Genomic DNA, 26,541 nt, shown 5'->3' with positions numbered 1-26,541 from the left:
CGGAGAGTCGAGACAGTCGACACGGCCACACCGCGACTCCAATAGCATCGCTGGCATAGCTGGACAGGCCATTTCACATTCCCACGTCCTTAATATAGATTGTTGATAGGCGCGAGCGAACGACCGAGACGGGACGAGTGGGAATATACATAATGGCATCGGGGGGGAGGCGATAGCGACGAAGGTGGCGGGCGAGGGAAAAGGATAGCCACACGTTCGCAGGGTCACGGCGTGGAGCGCGGCGAAAAGTGGTCAGGAAGAAATGGACCGAGAGAGACTTAGATGTGCTATGCAGGAATGACGAAGATGAGGCGTTGCGTTACGTTGCCACTGGTGCGACGGAGAAAGGCGCAACGGTGGTGGAGTGCCTCACGGCACAGGTGCCTCGCCGTGCCGTGTGTCGGAGCGGGTCGCACCGACACGGACGAGGAAGTGAGATGGAGCAGGAGAAGAGAAAAGTTCGCGAAGTCGTGGTAGACTAAGGACACGGCTGCCAGCTTCGGCGGTGGTCGCGTCGTGCGATTACGCCGCGAGTCAACTGTGTGCGCGGCATACAGTTACGCTATAATCGTAAGTGTTGCGATCGATAGAGCGAATCGGCTGAGATGGGATCGACAGATTCTTGACGGATTCAATTGTTCCGTCTTGACAAATTGGAATTCATTGTCGCATAGTTATACGTATTAATATTATTACACGGACAGAATGATTTTACTAAAATTTGTATGAATAAATTTAACTAGATACAGATCTGAAGATAATTTTAGATTATCAAAATAATTACGTAGAATGTTCAAGCATGATGAATAATGTTGCAAAAAGTTCTTATTATCCTAGCAACTGACTTAAGCATAGTTTCTACATAATTACTCTGGTAATCCAATAAAATTATTTTCAAATCTGTACTTACAGTTAAATTTTTAGATATTTCAGCAAAACCGATTTTTCGTGTATTTTTTATCAAATAAGTACCGCCAACGCGATGTATAATAATATTCTAATTCCGATTAATTTATTCTGCAGAATATTAATAAATTTCAACAGTTTTTCTCCCAAAATTTGAGAATTATGCAAACAGTACTTATGAAAGAAAATGCGTGATCGATGATAAATGCACACTGAATAAAATTGTTTATTTGACTAAATTAATTTAATTCGTCTTTATTTTTTTCGATGAAGAATGTATGTATTTAAATTAAACATATTATATTTCTAACGTACATTCTCCAACGAAAGAAATAAAGATGAACTAAATTTAGTAAATGAAGAATTTTTTCTTGTGAGTGTACGAATAGTCATCGTCGATTTTGTTACAGCAACTCGAAACGACTCATTAACACGACCGAACGCGACATTAACACATGAATGCACGTATCGGCGAGTGACCCTGATACACGCTGGCTCGATGCCTGTCGCGGACCAACGCACAAACCGTATTCACGTCATCCTTGTTCTTCGCATCCGGTCATCCTTTGCCCGCGTTTCTTCGCTCGCGCTGGCTTTCCCAGATGAGGATGACGCGGTGCCGTAATCCGCAACGATCTGGATTTCGCGTCCTGGCACTACGTGGCACTACGCTACCAACTGGTCGCATCCATGCTAATAATAATCGATTACATAGTCACGACGGTGTTTCCGCCGTGACTGTGCCGTAATGGACTCGCTAATGGTTTTTCTCTTATTCCCGATCGTATTATTCTGCAATTTGCTTCGCTACGGATTCCGGCTAGAGCTGACGTGAGTAGAGGAAAGAGCGTTGGTGGTTACGCGTTCCGCGTAAAATTAAAACGTAACTGGATCCGTCTGACTATTTTTAATCGTTCGTCGTTCATGGTATATCCGCGTTCATTACGGCAAAATAATTGTGTATTCTTGCGATTATGTAGGCGCATCAAACATGCACGTAAATCACGATCCGCTTCATTACACGTCGCGGAATCCATCCGATGCTTTCAAGATAAGTCCAATTTGCTCATATCCGCTAATGAAATACACCTGCAAAGCGTAGCGCAACGTAAGGAAATTCAAACACTTCACGGTATGACAGTTTGTTTTACCTGGAATACTATATAATCGGGAATAACCATTTTTTACCGGATTGAAACTCGAGAGATCGCCTAGAGGCAATCATTGTTGCCGTTTCTCATTATCGTTGAATTGTACTCTCCATTTATTTAAATTTAAGCATGTTCATTGTACAATAATACATATAATTGGATAATGAAGACGGCGCGAAAACAATTATCTATAAATAGAATTTAATGAGTAGAAATATTATACATATATGTATATATATATGTATATGAAATTATTTATGCAGGCTACACATAAAATTATATTTAGAAATATATTAATATATCAAAGACTCTGACAAATAGAAATCAAGTAAAAAATTAATACCATTACAAGCCAACATGGGTCGTTCGTGGATATAACGAATGAATAATCAGTATCGGTTTGTAACAATATTAACTTTTTACTTGATTTAGATCTATAGAAATAAGAATATGATAAATTAAATGCATAATATTTATATGAATTTCTGCAGATTGTTACGAAATTCGGAAACGACGGTCATTCGACGTCACAGATATTTGGCGCAACTCCAAGAAATCTGGTGAAACGAGATCAGTGGAAACCGCGAATGAGACGAAGACCGACGGAGACGCACTGACGTCACTCGGTAGAACGGACCTTGAGCCTCATGTGCTCCGCATACTTATTCCAACCGTAGAGCACTCTCGTTTTCTTTTCGAGTGATTTCTAATCGAGAGACGAGTCTTAGCGAGTCTTAGCGTCATTGATAAATAGCCGATGGTTGATTTGATGAGGCATTGATATTTCTGCGAATCAAAATCAACGATGCAAATGCGCAATGATGAGTATCCTATCTTCGATCGATTGAAAAATATTCGCGCGATCATTGGCATCTTGACATAGGAATGTTCAGATAAAAGATATCTTAGTCAATTAGTAACGTCAAAGCTTCTATTTTTTGTGTCATCCGATCTAAACATTCGTCATTTTTATTTGTATAATATTATATATGAATTGTATGATATGTTCCAATATAAAAAAATTAGTCGACCAAACAATGATTTACACTGTTAAATTCATAATGTCAAGTTGTATCCAGTTTGAGTTATTTTGAATTATTTTTTTAAGTCACCACTGTGCCTACTCATCATCGTTGATTTAAACAATTGATTAAATGATCTAACTCAAGAAGTAAACAATTTAAGAAATTACAATTCAAGAAAATGGTATTAAATTTGATTCAGGCTATTTCTTAGCTAGTATTCATAGCTAGTTCTTATTTTAAAACTATCTTAAATAATGTCTCGAAATGCTAATACAGCTCTGTGATTAGTTTATAACCTGTTAAGGCTGCACTTAAAACGGTCTTAAATATAAGAACTGATTACGAATACTGGTCTTAATTAATTATTTACTAAGTACATATGTTGATATGGATATTGTTTGTTTTAGAACTAACCACAGAAATAGATTGATTTATATTTTGACATACATGGAAGTTAAAAATAACAAAATGTTATTTAACTCAAGAGAGTTGAGAGTTGTATAGTTAATTCATCAAAATTGTAGCAAATTATTATCGGTGCGTTATTTCAGCGGGTGTTTCGCAATCATGATTATCTTAGAAATCACGTTTTGAACGTATTACACATTCGCGGGGCAGTTTATCACGTGCGACACAGAATGCTTCCACATCCTACGGTATTGCACTGATTGAATTGCAGATAGGCACGCAACGACAGTTCCTAACTACAGAAACAATGGACGCCGGTTATTGTATGCTGATTTTCTCTCGCGGATTTTGAAAGTCTGTTTCTCCGAAGAGTAAGCACGCGCGCGATAAAATTTAATAAACCGGTACTCTCTCGGCAGGCGGAAAGTATTCCGTAGCACTGCGTTCCGTTTCACCGCTGACGCGTATAAACATAATAAATTTCTTTGACATAATAATTATTAATTATAATATTTGGTGATCCGCGTTACCAAATTTATTCTCCAACGATATATAGTGTGCTTTTTTTTTTAATATGGAGTTTAGTTTCCCTTATTAATCCTATGAAATTTTGCAAAAAGAATAAAAATAAAAGAACGAAATTTTAGTTTGTAGCAATGATAACTAAAGCAAGTTGAAATAAAATTTTGAACGTCATAAGATAATATTCCGGAACAATCAAAATGCTTAAAAAGTGACTTATAGTACGATGTTAATCGTCCAGAGAGAATCGCCGCGGCGGTTCTCTCTTTCGTTTTACCTACGCTTTGCGGTCAGTGTTGAGAACGGCAAGATCGTATGTTAGAAATTTTTACGGTGCGCCGATATGGTCGCGGGGATTTGTCCTCAGAAGCTATTTGCTTACATTAGAATCCGCCTCAATTCAAAGGAAGAGGAAGCACTCGAATATATATACTTGGTCTCTACTTGGGACAGACGAGTACGGATTGATGCACGAGGACGATTCGCGTTTGCCTTTGGAAGAGAAAAAGAACGACGCGGGATGCGTGTACGGCTATACTCGAGATCCGCTTCTCAGGAGAAGAGATAAGACTCCTCTCGGTGAAGAACGCGCGAGAAGAGGTACGACTCACGGAGACAGTTGAAAACTCTGCAAAATGGATCACCGCAAACCCGAGAATTATTTCTTCGGACTATTATGCGCCTCAGGCGAACATGTTCTACCATGATTTACCTATTCTATCATTCTAATCTAATTCTAGCCTTTCGGATTATCTTGCGAATTGAAGTGCGCTATCACTCATTTAAATGGCGCTCTACTTGAATTTTTTTTCGTATTAATATTTCTGACACGGAAACAATTACAGAGAAAGAGAGAGAGGGTGTGTGTGTGTGTGTGTACGTGTGTGTTAAATTAAAAGTTCTTGCCTCTTCATTCTAGGCTGCCAGGAATTGGAAAACTGAAATTTGTGTGTGTTATGTATGTAAATATTTTTTATGCAAACCCGAGGTTTTTTGGACATGATTATTGAAAAAAGATAGTAAACCAGGATCTTGATAAATGATGCAGTTCTGATATTCCATTTAAGCAAACGAAAAAATCGGAGAAAGCTAGAATAATAACATCGTACACCAAATAATCATGTTTTCAATCCTACTTTATACGTTAAATTTGATTGTCCATTAATGTACTTTCGTTATTGGAGCCGCAATTCGCGTCTGCTCTAGCATAAAACGCGATCATGTAATTTAGTACATCTAGGCGACTACGTAGCAATAAATGAAAACGGTAGTCTTCTATCGCTGTCTAATTTCGCGTTAACGCAAAAGTAATAGAATATGTACTGTTAAGTTTCGAGCAAACGATGCTATAATAGTTTCCGTTTGCGATGAACTACAGTGACAGGTGCTTTTAGCGAACGATAGAAAATATGTTTTTATTTACATCCTGAATATCTCGCATATGCATTAATAATATATAAAAAACGACAAGTGTTAAACAAGCTCAATTAATGACAGCGATAAAAATCAAAGACAAGTCAAAAACAGAGGTGTTTGATTAAATTTACTATGTTTCTATGACTCCGTGACAGCCAAGAGACGAGACATCTGGAGAACGTCCGACACTTACGATGGGCTCTCGTTAATCCTCATTGACCCGCGCGGTAACGGTAGCCGGCTGCAACCCTTTCGTCTGCATTTCAAAGACAGCTTAGGTAAATTATATGTATGCATCTAGGACAACACGTGCGTCCTGTCGCACGTCGCACTTCGCTGACGTTTCCTTCGCTTATTGCGGTTAGTCGCAACGGATAACTCTCTTTTCTTCGACGAATTTGTTAGGATTGCACCAATCGGTCTCTTTCCGTTTGCGTAACGCGATCGTTCTGAAAAGATCGACCGCGTTTGTAAACGCGGTGAGGTCGATGTCGCGGTTGGACATCGGTTGCGCAGGACGACGACAACGACGACCACGAAGACGACTTACGAAGCCGCGCGTCCGCTGAATGCTAACTATTGCTTCCCAAGGGCGCGCCGTCTGTGTAGTAACAGAACGATGCGATCGCTCGGGCGTGAACTGGGCCACATGCAAGAATGGTTGGTCGTTCGTGCTCGTGGGACTTCGCTATTTAGTTCACGCGATCGTATCAACCCTTTGCGCGATGCCGATACCGTCCTCACGTTGTTGCAGCATTATCATTCAAATCTTAAACATTTCAATTGCCGCGTGACCATTTCGGCATCTTTGATACGATATTTTTTTTATTTAAAACTCGCAGCTTGTTTGACAAAAAAGACTAATAAATAGCAAAAATATATCCTTATGTATATTTTTAACTGCTGAAAAAGAATATAATAAGAAACGATTAAAATTTGTTCTTCAGTGTTATTATTATTTTTTGCGAGCAAAGATTTAATTTACAATGGATAAGGATGACATTCTAGAAATCTCGCGAGTTTAGCAATAATTCGAAGCGCCGGTTGTCGGCAAGGCGGCAGCGTAAAACGTTGTCGGATCGACAGATCCTTTCATAGATCGCGATTTATTAGCTCGTAAACTGGGCATAAAGCCGACGGTCGCCGCGCGGTTTGGCCCACATACGTACGTAGTTCTTCCCTTCTACTGTACCTGTACTCATACCGATCATAAATTGCCGCTTTATACGATCGGTTGATCACCGCGGTGTGCTGAAGCGCGGTTCGCGGTTTCCTTCCTGAATGACGCCGCGACGTTTCAGAGTTGTGTTGACCAACGCCGCCCGATGAGAAAAATAAGTCACGGTTTTTCCGCTGGGGTGACTGATCTGTCATTGGGACACAATCATTTGGGCTTAGCAAATTCACAGACCTGAACTTAAATATATTGCAAATATTTATACATCGTTCATTTATTTTAGAAATGACAACTAAAAAAAATTGTCATAGAAAAAAAAAATTTTAATTTAGGAAAAAAACATAAAAGTAAGATACAATCTAATTTAAGAATAATGAAAAAAATAAGAATAAAGATAAGATCCATAAACGTATCTGATATAAAGCAAAATAGTGAAAACGAAAATTCCTTTTTTTATTTATATTAGCAGATATTCGATTGCAAAATGATTGCCGACTGAATCGATTCGATGACTCTTACAGTCTCATTTTAGTCATGTAGAGAAAGTATTTTTACACGATATATTGATATGCGACCTAGCATATAGGATGTATAGATCAGGCGGTCTTTTAGCATTACAGTCAAAACAACACGTCGCAACTTGAACCGGTGCAATCTGCCGCGTCTGCAATTATCGAATGCTACGACTGTGCCTGAGTGCTGTCGTCGACTCATAGACCGGCGCTAAGCTCCTCGAATCTCGCGTCTTCGCTCGCGGTCTCCCAGTATCGTGGTATCTGTTTCGCAGCGGTACTTAAATGGCCGGCAATTAGAAGACGTAATAGCCGCAGTTAAAAAGCGCTTCCACGAAGTCGGCGACTGATCCGCTTCGCGCGTACACATACGACGTGCGGCGAGTTAGGAAGGCAGGCGCGAGAAGGAACTGCGAACTACTCGCGGATTCTTGCCGTATGTTAACATGCGCCACCTTATGCCCATTTTAATGTCGCTTTACGAGAGAGCTAATTGTATCAGTAGAGATATCATGAAAAGATTGGGTCCATAATCAGCTTTACGGTACTATTAATACGAGTGTATATTCCCTGAACACATCTTGTCTTATCACTCCTTCCTCTTTTTATCTTTTTTTTCCTCTTTTTTCATGTATTGTATAATTCATTTTGTTCTCTTACATCCAATAATAATAATAATAGTCACACGGAAAAAACGATTTTGCTGAATCTAAAAATGTTTGTATCTAAAAATTTATCAGAATACAGATTTAATTATTTTTATTTAATCGAACAAAATTATTTCCATCAAAAAATTTAGATCTGTATTTAGTTAATTTTTTAAATAGTTAAAACAATCCTTTTCGTGCCTATATAATGCATACATATAATTCACTTCAGATGAATTTTTTATTTTATCGATTGATCAGTCGCATTATGCGCAGATGCAACTTTGCTTTGTAAAAGTTGCATTTACGCATAACGCGATTGATCAATCGATGGACTAAAAAACTCGTCTTTTATTTGCTGACCATTGCAATTTTGTGCGAATCACCGCGATTCACGAGGTGAATTGGTTGCGACAAAAAGAGAACGCTGTTCTCGACGGTGACATACGAGATGTGGACCTACCCGGTGGCGGTGTCTAAAGGGCGTCACGAGCCGATATATAATATATCGTCGTACGAGAGTGGACTGGCATACTCGGAGCTAGCACGAAAAAGGGAAAATCCAAACTGGTCGCTTAATCTGTCGTTCGTGACAGGACTCCGACAATCTATTGCGGCCGAGAAATCGTCGGTGCTCGAGGAAATCGAACGGCCGAACAATTTTTACCACGCTATTCTCAGAGTGTTATCTCCTTCGCTGGACTGCCACTTTCGTTCCGCTCGCCGTCGTCAAAGACTTCGAACGTGCTCCTTGATTTTCCTTAAGTGTGTGCTTAATCGCTAGCCATCTGTTCACGTTTTAATCTTTTGGCGACCGTAACGGCAATATCTTTTTTACATCCGCTTAATCTCTCAAGACATTTCATATTATCTTTACGTGTGTTATTTTATCTCGTCAAATCGCGCTTCACTGATTTAACAGAAGTTCAAGTGTATAATCGTTAGATTATCCAAATGAATATTGCGATTCGTTATGATACGCAAGTACTTAAACATTCGAAGGACAATTTTTGTGCACTGTACGTGCATTGTCGACTCTTTGAAACGTCTCATCCTTTTCCGCCGTTCGATCATGTATCACTCGCCGGAAATCATTGTTACTTGCCCTAAGTGTCTTTTCGGATTCTCGTCGTCGCCGGAAACTTGGCGTATACCCGACCAAGATCGTAAAAAATCGGAGTTTAATGTGGTGACTCCTTCGCCTGGAAAGTAGTCCAGACTACTTTCGGTCACAGGAATGACGCTTTTGTGCCTCAACTGTCCTCGATCGGTCGTCGTGCTTTCGACTTTTCGGACGGGCCCTCATTGTTGAACGATGAATAAACGCGTCCCCTGAATCATGCGCCATTTTTTCGATCGAAGAGAGGGAGAGGAGCAAGGCGAGAAGCGTTAAAGAATTTTTACGATGTCGGTCGCGCATAATGCGCAGGCTGTTGAGGCCCCGAAAAACAATGGCATTTGCATCATAAATAAACGCGACGCCTGACCTGAATCTCGGTCGCCTTCCGGCGCACGATTCTCTTAACAAGCGAATGAGATTCTGCAAATTAGTGCACGGGGCTGACTGAACAACGAAATTGAACGAGAGGAGAAACGAGAGAGGAAGAAGTTAAGCCATTCGCTTGCATTCATATACGACGCGTCACAACGAATTGGTGTCTTTTGGCGATCCTGCCTGCAGCTCTGCTTCACGCTCGGCCTTCAAACGACCTGACTCGCCTTTATTTGAACGCGTTCAGAACGACAAATGTGAAATTTTGTCGATATACTCTGAGAAATCAAGGCGTGAAACAGAGACGGATCGTCCACGCACGAGTTATTTACATTATGGCGCAATTAGCCGCGGTATTCTCTTACTTAAAAGAAGCAAAAGCCTTCTATGGCTGCCATTTGCATTTATTTAACTTGCTACATATTGACTGTAGATTCGTTTCATTACCTTCAAATTTATTTTGTTCCTTGACATGAATTGACAAAAGAACGTCTTGTTCCTATGATTGCAGGAGATATTGATATCGCTCGATAATCGATCCACTTTTGATATGTTTTTGAAGTCATTGACTACGTTTACACCGTGCATTTAGTATAGGCCACGGCCTATACAATAGGTGTCTTTGTTTATCCTGTAGGTTAAACAAAGACATCGCATATAGGTCGCGGACTAAGCGCAGGTGTAAACGTAGCGATTATATGTATTTTCAATCTTTTATAAGTGCAGAACACGTGTACGTTCTTTTTGCGATACTAAAAATAGGAAAAAATCGGAAAGATCTGGAATGTAGAGTAAAATGGATTACAGTCGTCGTCATCATCGTTTGCTTTGCCATCGTCGTCATGCGCGAAGAAAACAAAAGGGAACGGGAAAGATCGCCCTCTTCTCGATGTTACGCAGAGAATTCGAGGCAGTCGTTAGTATGCTAATGAATGTCCCTCGTTCCTTCGTCCGTGACCGCGGTGCGCAACCACATGTTAAATTATTTGAAATATTTTCAAACGTTCGTTCCGCGAAGATACTAAAAACTTCGAGTTGAAACTTCAAGTTAAAAATTGAAGATTATAGAACTAAGAACCGGTTTTTTAACTTTCTGGCTAACTGATTTAGACGTAACCTTAACTGATAATGACGTAAAAATTGTGTTTTCTAGCTATAATTAATATTAAACTGATGGTTTTGTAGTGGTAACTTTAAAAGTGATTGATCATAGCCAGAAAAATACAAATTTACGTCATCAGATTAAGTCTAACCAAAAAATGAAAAACCAAACTTCAGTGTGCACTTATGATGCTTGTTGCGTGTTAATGTGCATGCGCATAATTCTCGCCGCTACATTTTCGTGCCGTCTTCCTTCCCATCCTTCTTCTGTTCTTTCCATATCAGGACCACGATGACGACGCCGTTATATTTCTCGCGATAGCATCGAAACTCTGTGAGAGCATCCACATGGCGTTCCTTCTCGCTGGTATATAGTCATACAACTAAAATGACGTACGCGATATGATGATGATATTAATTTCTCGGACGGTATTGCATTTCGTACAATCATATCGGGCCATCCACGATCATTAATTAAACATGCGAAACAGAACACTTAAATTAATTTCACTTACACGTGAATGATAATAACTACATCGCAAATCGATGAAGCGAGCGTAAATGTAACGGAAATAAGACAAAATCGTATACGCGTAAGAGTTGATTTCATATCGTTCAATGGTTCATGATTAATTCTGTGTAATAAAACCTTTCTTATGCGATACAAATCGAGGTTAATTTCGATACAGTTATTTAAAAATGCTGCAAGAAACAACCCACGATAGATTTTTGACAAATTCGATTAAGACACTCAACTGCCTTTTTACTTCAGATCCTGTCGTAGCGATATATTCTCCTTCCTAGAGTCTCCCAGCTTATTTTCGTTCAAGAGGAGAGTCTAATTGACCTAAAAGGCGTTATCTGCTACTCCGTCTCCGGGAAACCGAGCGCGCGAGCCATTACCCGTTGTTGCCTTAATGAGGTCCAATTACTATCGGATGGGTCACTTAGTATGCGGTACTGATATTCTACGGTGTATAGCACACATTAGTGGGATGAAAGGACGAGAGCCAAGGGTCAACACCCCTCGAAGACCTAAAGCGCGGTCTAACGAGATTCGATCGTCGTCGTTGTTGTCGTCGTAGTAGTTTGTCGGTACAATATGCGTGCTTGCGCACTATAGGCGTACGCATTCCGACGCACGTGCACAACCCGGAATCCACCTGTTGAATATTACTCCCTACTGTGTCGACCCTCGCGTTCGACACGCGGAAGTGAACCGCGATCGAGACAAGATCCCTTCTTTCGTAACTTTCCGCTCCTGTGCGTATCCCATATTTGTCTCAGAGAAACAGACACGTCGGTTCCTTCAAGACGATTTTTCGAAGAATTTGTTTCGTGACGTCGTAAGGTCATCAAATTATTGCTGCAGAGTAACAGCACAGAATAAAGCGCTAAAGAAAAATTGCATCTTTTACTATGCGATTGTTACGGTGGAGGTAAACACACAGCGTGCATTTTCGAGATATGTTATCAACCCATATGTCGTTATTTCCAGAACACTCATCGCGATTCACCGCAACGCAAAGCTTCGTCGAACGGGGACGATCCAAGATAATCGATTGGTCGCGCTCGAGTCTCTCGTCCACTTACGGATTCGAACCGGGCAGAAGTTTTTTTTTCAGTTACTTCTCGTGTGCTCGCCTTTTTCACATATCGGACTTTCTCACCTCTTTTCGTTGACCGTGATTACCACAAGGATCCCTACCATAGCAATCTTTTCGTTTTCGCATTCGTCACGGCTTATTTGAGTTGCTTCTTCTTTAAACTAGAGTGCGAAACGCGTGCACGCATCACATACGTCAACTCATTCCCGGTGTATCGATTTTTATGACTTCACACGAAGTCTTCGCAGCAGGTTAATACCGTAGAAACTACTTCCGCCCGCTTTTTGTCGATGATTGTCTTTCCAAAGACGAATCGGTAATAAATCACCGTCTCACTTTCTTAAATTTCTTCTCAAAATAGTACGTTTTTGAAATCTATATTTGTTTTCTTTCTGAATTTTATGTGTGTAATATTATATTATTTTTTCGTTAATAATAGAAATTAAATATTACCAAAAATAAAAACATAAAGTGAGGAGGACATATATCTGATTGAATTTTTTGTTTCAGATAAACTGAATTCTACAGATAAGCTTGGCAGTATTTGTTAATATTTCTAATATAAAAATTTTATATAATACTCATTAATATAAGATATTAGTAAAAATACTTTTAAAAAATTTTAATAGTTTTGCAAAAATTTGTAAAAATAGGCATCTTTTTGACTATATGCCCCTCCTTAACTTGTTTTATACACAATCTTTATTAATTTATAATGTAAAGCATTCAAATTTCGCGCATTCAAAAACCGCGCTGTGTTAACACTCTCATTGTCCGTACGTTATATTATTGTTTTTTAATTTCGAGAGCCCGATTAGTTTTTAATTTTGATTTTTATATAAATATATTTTTCCCATATTTCTTTATCTTTTAAATCGTTTATTTAACCCTTTACTGATTTTCTTTCAACCATGTATTGCGAAGTTCGAGTTATTTCGCGTTTCGCGTGTGTGTGTGTGTGTGTGTGTGTGTGTAAAGATAGAATTATTTACTTATTTCTTAAAAACGTGACTGAAACTGTCACGCTCGACTTCGTAATTAGGCTTGTGTTATTCTTTAAAGTGTAGAATTTGCATCACAAATGTTACATAACGTGCGACTCGACAATGAACGGAGTATATGACGAGATGTCGTCGTGTGAATTCTCGGCGTCACATTACAAAGTCCGCGTACGCAAAATGTAACCGGGATTTATATCTAGCAATCTCATTATTTACAAAACTTCATCATCTCATCTGATTCTTCTTACCTTGCAACCTTCGCATGTGAACGCTCCGAAATGAAACCCCGCAGCGGGCTCGTCGCATACCCTGCACGGTTGGTTCATCTGCAATTATAGAAATTATAGAAGTTATTCGAACGAGATATAGTCAGTTAGATCAGAGTCAGTTACTTCGGCTCATCCTTGGAAGAATAAAGTGCGGTGTTACGAGATGGTGGGGCGGCGAACCGGTTTTCAACGTTCGCTTCGATTTTTATTCCTCCCACGATATCTTACGGATGTTCGAACAGGATTTGGAGTACGAGAAAAGTAATTGGAAATATGTTGAAGTTTCGATTAAGCGAGTATGCTAACGGTGATAATATAGAGAAAATATCTTGAGTCACATCTATTGATCTCGGTTGTTTTTATTCTGTCGGTGAAGTCGCCTTAGTATTTTTAGATTACACCATAGACGTAATAAGAATAGAGTGCGCATTCCTATGAAGTTATCGATAGAACGAGTGAAGTAACTTGAAGTATATCTCTTTCTCTCTTTTGAGTTAAAGAGAGATGCTATAGTTGAAAAGAGATGCTGCACTGGAAAAAAGTCTGATTGCATTAAATGGAATTCTGGAAATGGACAAATTAGAATTTTATGATTAAGAATCTATTATAATTCTACTTGAGATAACCAGATTGATCAGAATCTTTTGGTTCATTCATTTTCAATCAGAAATTTTTCTCAGTGTGATATTCAATTCTTTCTAACGGAGCACAAAAATTAAGATCCGGGAATGCGCAGTCTATATCTATTATATCTATGAACTACACTACATAAAGCGCGACGTAAATTCACAATGATATATCACGTTCATACAAAAATATTTTGTGTATATCTTTCGGTAGAGATTCGGTATTTTTTGGGTCGATTAGATCTTCGCCTATGGGCATGAAATGGATATCTGAAGAATCATTAGGTTCTCTTCTTTCCTGAATCTACGTTTCCCCACCTTCTCGTAACACTCGAATCGAAACCTGTTTTAACCCACTGGTGTATCATAAATCAGTGCTATCTCGGCAAACGGTGCCATCTGCCTCGACTGTGTCGGAGCGAAGAACCTATTTTTCGAATAAACTGGAATAAAATTAGACCATTGATGATCCGATAAGAATGTTATGGTCGACATTCCTCGTCGCGCGAGTATTTCGATCATTGCGGTATAAAAATTCCTGATTCTAAATTGCTAGAAAAACCGGAGAAACCAGATCTCTCAAAGTATATGAATCATAATTTTATAAAGTTATATTTGAAATATATATATCTATATAATTTTATTTTTGACATAAACGAGCTAAAAACGATCGAATTAGAATTTAGTCGCCATATGTCCTCTTTCTTTTAGATAATGAGTGCAAAATACAGATTCGCAAAAGACACATGTAAAGGAAATAAAGGAGAAAAAGATGGAAAATTTTATTCAAAATAACCTCTGTGATAAGTATACGTTTCTGACTCTTGGTTTGTATCTCTTGTAAATATCTCTTGATCACTATTGTGACAAGCTGTTCACGTCAAATGATGAGAGTGCGCGCAAAAAATTAACTGCATTTGCTCGTCGCGAACACTTGTGAGCCGTTTCGGGACGGAAACCACCTGCGGATTTCGTTGATTTAAAAATATAACCGGTAGTCGTTTAAGTTGGTGTATTTAGTCCGGAAAATAAAGTTCCTTGAAAGAATGTTGTATAGATGAAAAAAAGCAGTTTAACGAAGAGAATTCAAAGTGACGGTAATCAGATCTCCGATACGACATGATCTCGCGCGCCGAGTGTTTGTAATTACGCCTTCGAAGAAAATGGACTGTCGCATTTATCGACGAGGATAGATGATAAAATGGAAAAGGAACAAATTAGAAAAAAAGAGGAGAGGAAGAGTCGACCCGTAGGTTCGTTAAGATTTTAAGTTTTTTCACGACGCAGTTGCTTAACACCCGCTAACCTTCCTCCTCCGCGCGTTCGTTAATGAAGCAAAGAATTCTTCCTTTCTTTCCTATTCGATCTGCTCTCTTGATCGGTCAAATTTGGTTTATGACAATCATTACAAGGACCAATTAATCAACTGGTGATTTTAACGTCCGCATGTCTGTGCCAATTTCGATGCTAATTACAATGTCATTTTTTAAGAACCACGTCTTGACTCGTATATTCTCCTTTATGTTACATAGATTTAAATTTTAAAACATTTATAACAAACTAAATTAATATAAATAACGTCATGTAAAATGAAGAAGTATACTGTTTAAGTAAGGTAATTCAAATAAATTACAGTATTTAAATAATGCGCTTTTGTAATATCTTTTTAAAATGTCCGTGCTGAAAACATTCGGCGTAAAGATCTCGGCCGACTATTTCTCAACATTTCTAACGCATTTGAGTCCGAGAGTCGATTCTAAGTGGGTTTAAGAGTTCGAGCAACGAGAAACCTAATACAAAACCAAATAGAGCAAAGTACACGTATAACGGAGCCACCGGATCGCGCGTGCTCTCGAACGAACAGATATAGGAACGGCGCAAGATGCACGTCGGGAATACGAAGAAAACAATAAGCGCGAAAGGTCGAGACGCGAGAGGTAAAGGCCGAGATGCGAACGTCGGAGATGGAGCAATCGCAAGCGTAGCGTAAAAAATTCCATCTGCCCTAATAACAGGAGGGGAACAGTATGCTTTCGAGAAGCGGTGTATGCGCCGTGATTTGTAATAAATCACAGAGAGCGCATAAGTCAGGCTTGCGCGGTGGATGGTGCCGTAACCAGTAAACCATACCATTTACATAGCTGATATCTTATTAATTTTACAAAAGATGTTTTAATTCTTATCAGCGGATAGTCCATGGGAATCAATGTGGACCAAGGTTAATTTATATCATTGCGACGGATCGATCTCTTTGTACGCGAAGTTGCGTTGACTTCGAAATATCTGCTCGACCTTGCCGATTCGTCTCGCATACAAATTCATACGATATCAGAGAACGTTTCAATCAATAGTCGCTTTCAGCAGAATGTTTATTTTGTTGTTAGAAGTTTTTTATGTGCTGATTAGATTATACTTTTAAATCTAGAAAAATTCTCCATCTACAGATCACTCCAACAACATTGCAATATTCCAGCAATATTGCATTAACGTTGCAGCACTGTTACTGCAAGCTTCTGTTATATATATATATGGGAACAATCCTATTTTAACTAAGAAAATTTCCAAGTTGCAAAATAAATATTCTGTTGAACGCAGCCAGTGATCAATACGTGTATCGACGCGAGAAAGAAAAAATTGGCGTGATTTCTTTCAATTGAATCACCGATGTCGTTGACTTCGGTGAATCCCAGTTCGTGGTGCAATGCACGCAGTGAACAAGTGAAACGAGAGAAGAGTAAGAACTCAAAAAGAAAAGGGGGTCATGGGGGAGCCAACAGTGTGAACACGCGGTACCTCGTACCCCAGTTTCTGTGGATAGAGTCAATATTTGCTTGGCATCGGTGCGTTAATGAAGTTGATCGACTTGCCGTACCTGCTCCATATCAACTTACAGGCCTTGATAGCGATGACGATGAAACCGGAAGGGTCACGTCTTAAGTCTCCCGTGTGCGTTGCTCACACGCGTCTATGCCGCCCATATACCTGCAGACGGAGGCATATCGTAGTTTACGCGCCATTAAACACGAATCCTGTGTGACGTTTATCCCTTTATGAGGCGTTTTTCGACCTGAGAGTCGGGAGCGCTTCCTTTGTTGTTCTTACCCTTGCTACTGCTGTCGTTACAACCCTTTCTCCGTGCCGACTTTATGCGCCGCTTGATCATCATTTTCATAATTGACGAAATTCTTCCTCTTTTATACTTTTTATGATGGAAATGAATGAAAATGTTCACGCGGACTCGTCGAAAAAATGTGGGAAATATATTTACGTCGTATAATTGAGTTTTTTCTTTTCCCTGGCGTTAAGTTACTATCTTCTTGAGGATAAAATGTAAATGAAGCTATAGATTACGTAATATGTTTTCTATATTGTAACAAATAATTTTCTTGAACCTCGAACTAGTTCACGTCAGTGCGAAGTTCTCGTATCAGGATATGAACGATGACTAATAGTAAAAAGCGCATGTGATTCATATGGGTCACGAGTGTGAGGTACAAGCGACATAAGAAGAAATGAAAAGATTACGAAAGCATCTCGATCACTTGCGACAGTTGCTGCCAGAGGAAGAAAAATTATTCGATGAGGAGAGAGATATAGAATAATAAAATTAGTAGCATCATCGTTAATACAACGATGATTATTATCAAGACAATAGTTTATAATGTTTCTTTATATCTGATTCTTTTTGTGGTTTAGCTTTTTAATTTTAATTTAACTTTTTTGAGACAAAATCTGTAGTACAATTACTGACACTGGATATGTAAGACTTACCTTAATTTAATTTATATTAATTAAAATACATTAATTAACTTCAAGAAATAAAAAAAGAATGAATACTATGTATATTTTAATGAGAATAATTTAAATTTTTGGAGATACAACATAAAGAAAATTGAATTGTCAGACATTTTTGACAAAAAGATTTATAATTGAGTGGGTCTAATAGACCCACCGTCAGTTTCGGAGAATTAAAGAACATGGATAACTTTCAGTACACTACACATATTCTACAAAGATAGAGAAACGGCGATCGCTTACGTTTGAAGATGCTAATTCGGAATACTTTCTAATATACCATCCGAGGAATCTCGTTTACAGGACACTTTGCGCAAACTGGGTATAATCATTTTTCCATGACATTCGCAGGCGCGTCCGCCGTTATAATTCTTCGCGGCAACGAGAGTACACATTAGAAACGCAGTTTGCGCGATATAATTAATCGGAGGTGTATTAATTCACATATTTATTACACAGCGCGTTAAGAATGAGCACTTGATTACTGTCCGGGTCGTGATATACGGCCGGCGATTTTTCTCAGTGCGTTAATGAGTCAATGAATCTACTCGAAAGAAGGAGTCGATATATCACCCGGGATACGCGTCGAGTACACTCGCTCGCGCGCACGCATTTGTGCACGAAAGTTCCTCGTCTCGATGTTATCGGCGCTTAATTATGCGCGGAAGGATTACACTCAAATAAATACATACGGCGTATATAATCGACTATTACCGGATTACATAAAATAAACAGGATCTTGCGCTAACACATGATTATGAAAAGTCTTCGGCAAAACGATGGAAGTGAGCGATGGAAAAAGACTTCAAGAAAACTGGTTTTCTCACCAAGCATGAACAATATATAGGACGGAAAGTTTTTAATGACTTTTTAGATGGTCTAAACGGAACTTCATAAACAACCTGCAATCAATAAAATATTCGTTTTCGTAGAAATTGTATGTCAGTTTATGTTAAATAATAAAATATCTTGTTTTAAAAGCTAATTTGAGAAAAATATTCTTGTTCGGGAAGAACGGTATTACTGACGTATCTAAAAATTTAGTATTGAATACAGATCTGAAAATAATTTTATTTGGATCAAAATAATTATGTAAAACGCTTAATCTGGTTGCTTACAAAATGTTATAACTTTTTGCAGCATTGTCATCAACGTTTAAGCGTTCTGCATATTAATTTATTTTGACATGTGTTCAATAAAATTATTTTCAGATCTATATTCAGTTAAATGCTTAGGTACTCCAGTAAAATCTCTAGTAAAATGGCTCTTTCTGGAAGAAAGAGGAAAAGGAGTGGAAAAATGTTTCAGCAATTTTAAATAAAGTCTCTTTTAAGTATAAATTCTGCGTAGATTTTATACTGAATGCAATTTTATGTCTAGTGTTATCTAATTGTAAGTAAATTAGATCAATTATCGTTGTTCATGACAAGGAAAAAATAGAGTAATTGTACCCAAAATGGCTTACTTACTTGTATAAGGTATAAGTTACATGGATAGTTAAATCTTCACCGCACCCATGTAATTATTGAAAATATATCATATTTTCAATTAATGTTCAGAGACGTTTTCTACTTTGACCACCAGTTTTCAATGCTGGATTCAGCAAAAATCGCAAAGCTTAGAGCCATATCGGATAAAATTACCTTACTTAGAATTTTTGAAAATACCTATATTTACCATCTGTTTACTACATATATACATATATGATCAAGAGGAAGAGAATGCAGTTTGTCATATTATAAAATCTACGAAAGGAAAAGCCTTAAAAACGAGGCAGCATACATTGTATTGGTTCTGGAAAAGTTCTAGAAATGAGGCAGAATGCAATTTGTATTGGTGTCGATGCGTTTTTAACGATCCCTTTGATGGATGGTAGTCGCTCATTCACAGACGCGTCGATCGAATCCTTGAAAAATGATTTTGTGCATCGGCTTGCACATTCTCAACAGAAGTATATACAGATGTATCGATACGCTAGTATATAGGGTGTATAGAAAGCGATGCTCTTTCATAGAAATAGCTATACAAACAATACAATAATAACAATAACGTAATGACTATATGTGAGTGCATAATTTTAATTCCGTCAGATAAACAAATTACATTAAATATTAAAACTTTTAGTTTTTTAAATTTTATGGATAAATAAAAATTTAATAAAGAGTCTAAGCAAGCTTTACTTGTAAGAGATTTAAATCGTGCTATGATTAACTCCAACTCAAGATATCGAATTTTGATAAAAAAGAGAAAACTGAAAACACACAATGAAATCTTTAATAATAAGTCGCTTTCAAATCTTCCGTTTCTAAAGAACCTTCTATTGATAGCGCGTGATTTTTCATCACACCCTGTATATATACAGTCGCTCGCCCGCGAGCATATGGCAAGGTAGGCAGCGGAGTTCCTTTTCGGTTAATATGTTTTCGCGATCCACAATGCGCCCGGTCGGGAACCAAAAACAATTAATAACCTTCCAGAGTATCATTTATCGCGACAGTTTAGCCTCATGTTAGAGCGAGTTCGTCCCATCGAGGAGCGCGAAGCGCATAAATGCCGTGGCGCAGGTAGCCACGTCGTATAAGATGACATTGTCTGCCTCCTCGAGCCGTGACCGATCCGATTTTTAACAGCGATTTTGCGTCCGCCACTCGAGAGTCAATCGAGAACGGTCGCCGCGCGCGACCCTCTCGCACTTGTGGGAATCGTGATGGGTGCTCCTTTCGGAAGTACTGTGATTCGTTATGCCCGCGTTATGCCCTCGTGCATGTGACTGCACATGTACCAGAGCTTTAGCAGCGAGCAGCTGCTTCCACGAAGACGCGATGCGTTTCGCGAGCGGCACGTTCCGAAGCGCCAAATGAATACATAACGTTACGAGCGGTCGAGCAACTTGGAGGAAAAAAAAATCCGTGGCCGACTTCGACAGGAAAACCAATCGTCACGTCATCGTACTTTGAATTGTGCACTGTACGTGCGATAAGGAATAAATTAACGCGGAAAAGCTCAACGATAAATATTTTTTCGTGAAATACGAGAATAGTAACGCCGCTTACGATGAAGAATTTGTGCGCGTATTTTATGTATATTCGAAGAAGCATATTGCACGCAATTGTGACTAACAATAAGCAGTGATTTATATTCGCATTGCGTTTTGCCAGACATGTTGCGTGATTGACGAGATCGTGCATGGTCATCTAGATCGTGATACATGTGATAATTTACTTATTCAGGACTTTTCTGCAAGTCCAAAAACATGTTGTATTATAATTCCCGAACGTCTAGGCGGAAAAAAACGTATCATGATATTAAATAAATCACTTGAACGAAAACGTGCAGCGAAACAATGTTTCCTTCCTTGTAAGAATCTTTCTTATAACAAACGCTTTATTCACGTTTAATGTTAAATATTTAATTATTAAGATTCATAAGCAATATTTAAATAAATATGTAACTTCTCTTGAAATAAGAATGAACAATCGTCAAGTCAGAACTCGTTAAATAACCGCGTATTATAATGGAGGGTCCTTTCGAATATATAAAAGCTCCAGGTTTTATATCTGTCTTCTGCTTACTCCAAGACGCACGAGACCGGTATGCCTCGCCGGCGCAATTTAATCTCCCTTTATTTGGCGATTAAGCGCGCTACCATTGATTTATAATCTCATAAAAGGCCGAAGGCACGGTCCTGTAATGACGCCGGCAGTATCGCAAACCGAAAGAGCATCGGGAAGATTTTGCACGTGTATATGCGTGTATACACACTCTCGTAGCCGCGTGCAAGCCGCGATATAAGTGCGATTTCCACGAAAGTGATATTTAAAATTTTATATCTCGTTGACGAAATCTCTAAAGTTCTCGATATTAACTTAATAGGAATGCACAATTTAACCGATAACGCTCAGAGATCCGTTAAATTTTAGTCGTTAAAATTTTATAAAATGGAGATTTTTATCTAGAATCCCGTAAATATTGACCTACTTTACTCACATGATTTTTTTAATGTAATCACACTCGCGTAGAGTATTTCTGACACTTCAACATTGTATTTCAATTTTCAATGTTCTCTTTGATGATTTATAGTTAAATAAAGATTGATAATACTCTATACATTCTTTACATAAAGATAAATGAAAAAAATTTTTTTAATTGTGAAACGATTTGCGCCAAATAATGTATATATAAATAGTATTCATATATTTAGCGAATTTATAAGATTGATATTCTAGATGTCCCACGCGAGTAATAAAGGATTAATTACTTTTTTGTTAAAAAATCATATTACTCTCTAAATAATTATATCATCATTATGTAATCGTAATTTTTTATTTAATATCCATACATAAAAAGAACGCTCGCTGAAGTTAAAAATTGATGAATGAAGCTAAAAATTTAGCTAGATATGGAAAATCTGAAAATAATTTTGTTGGATTATCAAAATAATTACATAAAACGCTTAAATTGATTGCTAGAATGTCCAAACTTTTTGCAGAATTGCTCATCATGTTTGAGATTCCCACGTAATTATTTTGATGGTCCAACAAAATTATTTTCAGATCTGTATGTAGTTAAATTTTTATATATTTCAGCAAAATCGTGTTTCCGTGTAGAAATCTTTCTGTGTAGAAATTCTAACTATTCGAGAAGGGATAATCTCGTTGTAAGTCTGACTCCAGGCAACTGCTCCACCAGTTCAAGACGTAAGCACAGTACTCGCGAGAATATATATCTGTGATTATCTTTTGCTCTCGTCCGCAACGAGTTTCACGGTGTACACGATAAGACGATCGGATCGTCTACTCAAGGCGATCGCCTTCCGTAGGCACGTTGTCATTCTAACGGAAGCGAGACCAAGTGTAGATCGGTGTAATTCACGAGTTATCGCCGAGTGAACAAAGAGCATCGATTTAGATTAGAAAAGTAACGGGTAATTTGCGTGCACGCCGTTAAACGCGCCTCTTAAACGATCCAGATAAGATAAAGAGAGAAACATTTCCACGCATTCGCATGTTTCACTTAACTCCTGCTCGAGCATAGTTTCACTATGTCTGTTCTATGAAAATATCCTAACTGTTCTAGCATATTCTATTCTAAGACTCGATTATTTTCGTCTTTTCTTAAGCTCATTTGATTTATTTTTAAAAATTGTTGAGTTGTAAAAATGACAATTTAGTGTCGTAATGAAAAAAATTAGAATTCAAATATTTTTTTACAGATTATACGACGTGACTGCCATGTGAGAGAGTTGGATTTGAGAATGCAGAATCCTTAATCGAGTATTTCATTTACACTTTGCCGCCACGGTTAGGTCAGGGTCTTAGGCTCCATTCGGAATCGGACAAAAAAAAAGATAATACGCGTATTTGTCACGACTCTTGGTACTTCCCGCATGACTTGTAAAGGGTAGTAGTGTAGTGGCGGCAAAAAGGCGTTAAGTCAGATCACGACCCCGTGACGGCGACGAGTCACGCCGGAAGGGGTTAATATGCATACGACGCTTAGGTCGGCATGCATAAAAGATTTGCGACGCCGGTTGCACTAAAATCATGCAAATCTAATCTTTGCGTATCACTGGATCATAAATGACGCGATAGAATATTTCAGCAATTTACGCATTTTTTTATGTAACAATGAAAAACATAAATAAACGTAAAAAGAAATAATTTGTACAGATTTTTCTGTTTTAAGAAATTGATTAGAATTTTATTCAATTCAGCTGTATGTTCCATATAGAAATAAGAGACTTTGCTTTAATTTAAGCGTTAAACAATTACTAAAAATTCAGTTCTCATTTTAATATTTGCAGTCAAAAATTCTCGCGTTAAGAATTAAATAATATTAATTATATTAAAATTTTTTTAATTCGATTGGTGGAATTAATATAGAAGTTTTGTAATAAATATGGCATTGAAAAAGTTACAGCTTAACTCGTATTGAATATCCTATTGCGAATCTGTTTAAGCTATTATTTTCTTTTTGTGAGAACACACACACACACACACACATCGATGTTCTTCCTAACTCTTATATTTGACTTACCGAAATGAAGATGCGTCCCTGAGCACGCACGCAACTCGTCGCGCGAGTGTTCGCGTGCACGTGTATGAGCGATGAATCGGAGCGGGAGAAAGATCGGAGACGACATAAAGAAAAAGAGAGAGAGGGGAGGGAGAGAGAGAGAGAGAGAGAGAGAGAGAGAGAGAGAGATTGAAGAAAGAGGGAGGGAAGATGCGCGATTCTCTTCTCGGACCTCTCTTGAGCATAGAGCTCGCCGGATATACAAGTGGGTAATAACCGTATGAAAGGGTAACAAAGGTGGCTGACACACCGCGGTCGACGTAAAGAGCAGGGGGCAAGGGTATGGGCGCGGGCAAGGGAATAGCAATAAATATATTTTGACATGGGAGAGCCTCGCCGACGGTCTTATGCATAATAATTGTAACGGCCGTCTCTCTCGCTCTTGCACGGTACAACACGTACGCAGAACGTACGCACGCGGGCAAGACGTCGTCGCTCTTGGGACCCTTTATGTTGCCGAATTACGGTACTGGCTAGCAGCAGGCAAATATTATAGCAACAGGCGGAGACGAAGGGTAAGGATAATGTTTTCATTTGATGACGACTAACCTCGACTAACCGCACGTGAGATCGCACATTGGGGAGAGGACCCCTCTATCTGCCCCCTTCTCAGATGATCACGAAAGTGCGTAAGGCAAAAGAGCTTCCTCGGAATTGACGAATGCGCATTTTGAATAGTCAATATTATATATTATATATAAATGACAATTAATGTAAATTTAAAAATTTATAAATCAGAAAAGAGCAAAATCGTACATAAATCTTGGGATTTTTTATATTTGCGATATACTTTGGAAAATTGTTTATTTCGTAATAGAATTAACGATTTGTAACTTAATTCCATTATGAAAGTAATATACGGGCAAAAATGTTTTGTTCTATGAAGTAAAATTTTGCTATATCAACAAAAATTTGATTAAAATGTATTGAACAAAAATTTTTGGTTTACTTCAGACCCTGTATACATTACATATCAAGTTTAAAGACATTATCTGTTGAAATTATTTAATTCTATCAATATCATCTGTAGTTAGATGTACGTAATAATGTATAGATGTATTGATAAAATAGTTAAAATTTTGAAAAAAATTATTTGTTTGGTATGAATTACTTATTAAAATGCCCTTGAATTGAATTAGAAAAAATTTTTTTTACATGATTCCAATAAAACTGAGTCTGAAGGGGGTTAAAATGTATCGGACAAAACTGTGATTTTATGCGAATTAAATTGTTTAGTAGGTATAAACAAATATTTTTGTTATTTAGCAGGAAATGTATTTCATAAAAGCAACTAAATTTTTGTTACATAAAAGTGCCTGTTAAAAATGCCTGCTTTAAACAGCTTTGCTGAAAGCACTAAATTTTTTTCCTAGTGTATAATAAATGATGTTTATATTGCGAAAGAAAAGAAATTTATATCAAGAATTTTATTATAACGCTGCTTCCACGCGATTTCGTAATAAGTATGAAATCAAGAACCGGAGACTTTAATGCCTGGCGCGATGTACATTGGAAGATTCAAATATAAGTTCATCGACATTTATCCGTATTAATGATGTTTATTGATATTTTTATTATCAATTTTCATTATCAGAAGACAACATGTAAAATAGCCATAATGAAAGGTTCATAGCAATAATATTGATTAGTAATGACAGAATATTATTAATACATTATTAATTATAAATGCAATACATTAAAACATCATTAATAGTAACTCTGTAGACTATCTAAATGTGTAAAGTAAGATGACTCACCTCACTCAAATAAACTGGAAATCCACGCAAATATCAGTCCCGTTCTCGGATCACTAAGTCAACAAATAAGAATAATGTTCTTGCCGGAGCAACTGTTTCAGTCCGCTATCATATGTTACACATCATATCTCTCGTTCCCAGGAAACGTTTCGTTTGCTTTTATTGTTACCGATTGATACCTTATCTTCGATCACATATTCCTCCAATTATTTAGTATTAATTATTAACGCTTGAATTCGAAGAAAGTCGTTTCTTCCGTGTAACGGCCGGTGATCTTCTTGAAAGCTTCGCTGTACTCGATCAATCTCGTTCTGTACGGACTGCTACTGTCAATGTCATGCAGCTCGTTTTAATTCCGTCGACTGTACCATTTCAATTGATCGTAATTCACAACACTTCCTCGTCCGGTATTTATTTTATTCTTTTTCTCTCTCCCTTTTCTCTCCTTCTTTTCTACTTCCCCCGCTGTTTCCTCGCGATTTTTTCCTTCACCTCTTTTCCTTCTTGGTCGCTGTTCGTTGTCGTCTTTGTATACTCTCGATCTTTCTTTCTCTCTCTTTCTCTCCCCCCTCTCCTTCTGTCTTTCTTATATGTGCACGTGTGACGGTGCGACTACGACGATGGACGAGAAAGGACTGGTGCTGTACGATCGCTCAGACCTGTTTGAAGCGCCTGAGGAGAACCGTGCCGTACCGAAGGAACGATTTTCCTTCGTATAGTAAGAGCCATCTGGGGAGCTGTTCTTACCCATCGGTTCACGCCTGTGCCTGGGCCCACCAACGGCTCCAGTCCGGGCCCGATCGGTCGACCAATCAGTGTACGCCGGTTCCCGGTACCTAGGCAGTCCAAGTGCCACCCATCCGTCCCCACTTGTAACCGGCTCCACCACTCTTGAAAGATCTCAACTACCAGCCCTCACCAACCGCAAATACCGCCGCTCCGCTAACTCGTTCGTTGACTACGACTTGAATTTTTTTTTATCAAGGAAATGTATATATATTTATATATATAATATGTGAGTAGAGAGGAGGAAGAGAGAGAGAGAGAGAGAGAG

At 38.3% G+C, this 26,541-nt stretch overlaps 1 protein-coding gene across 1 annotated transcript in view; it reads right to left on the bottom strand.

Annotated features, from left to right (window-relative positions):
* The window catches only part of LOC108723870 (protein embryonic gonad), a 34,857-nt gene extending 8,668 nt beyond the window's left edge, over positions 1–26,189 (bottom strand). Inside the window, exons 1-2 of the mRNA XM_018449901.1 lie at positions 25,488–26,189; positions 13,214–13,291 (exon numbers count right to left, since the gene is read on the bottom strand). Of these exons, the coding sequence (XP_018305403.1) occupies positions 13,214–13,291 (78 nt within the window). The 5' untranslated portion in view covers positions 25,488–26,189. The remainder of the gene's footprint in view (positions 1–13,213; positions 13,292–25,487) is intronic.
* Positions 26,190–26,541: the final 352 nt, after the last annotated feature.

The sequence above is a fragment of the Mycetomoellerius zeteki genome, unplaced genomic scaffold (genome assembly GCF_001594055.1).
Source record: "Mycetomoellerius zeteki isolate Tzet28-1 unplaced genomic scaffold, Tzet1.0 scaffold25, whole genome shotgun sequence".
Classification (NCBI taxonomy): Eukaryota; Metazoa; Arthropoda; class Insecta; order Hymenoptera; family Formicidae; genus Mycetomoellerius; species Mycetomoellerius zeteki.
The sequence above is the reverse complement of the archived record's forward strand: the minus strand, read 5'-3'. Positions and strand labels throughout refer to the sequence as shown.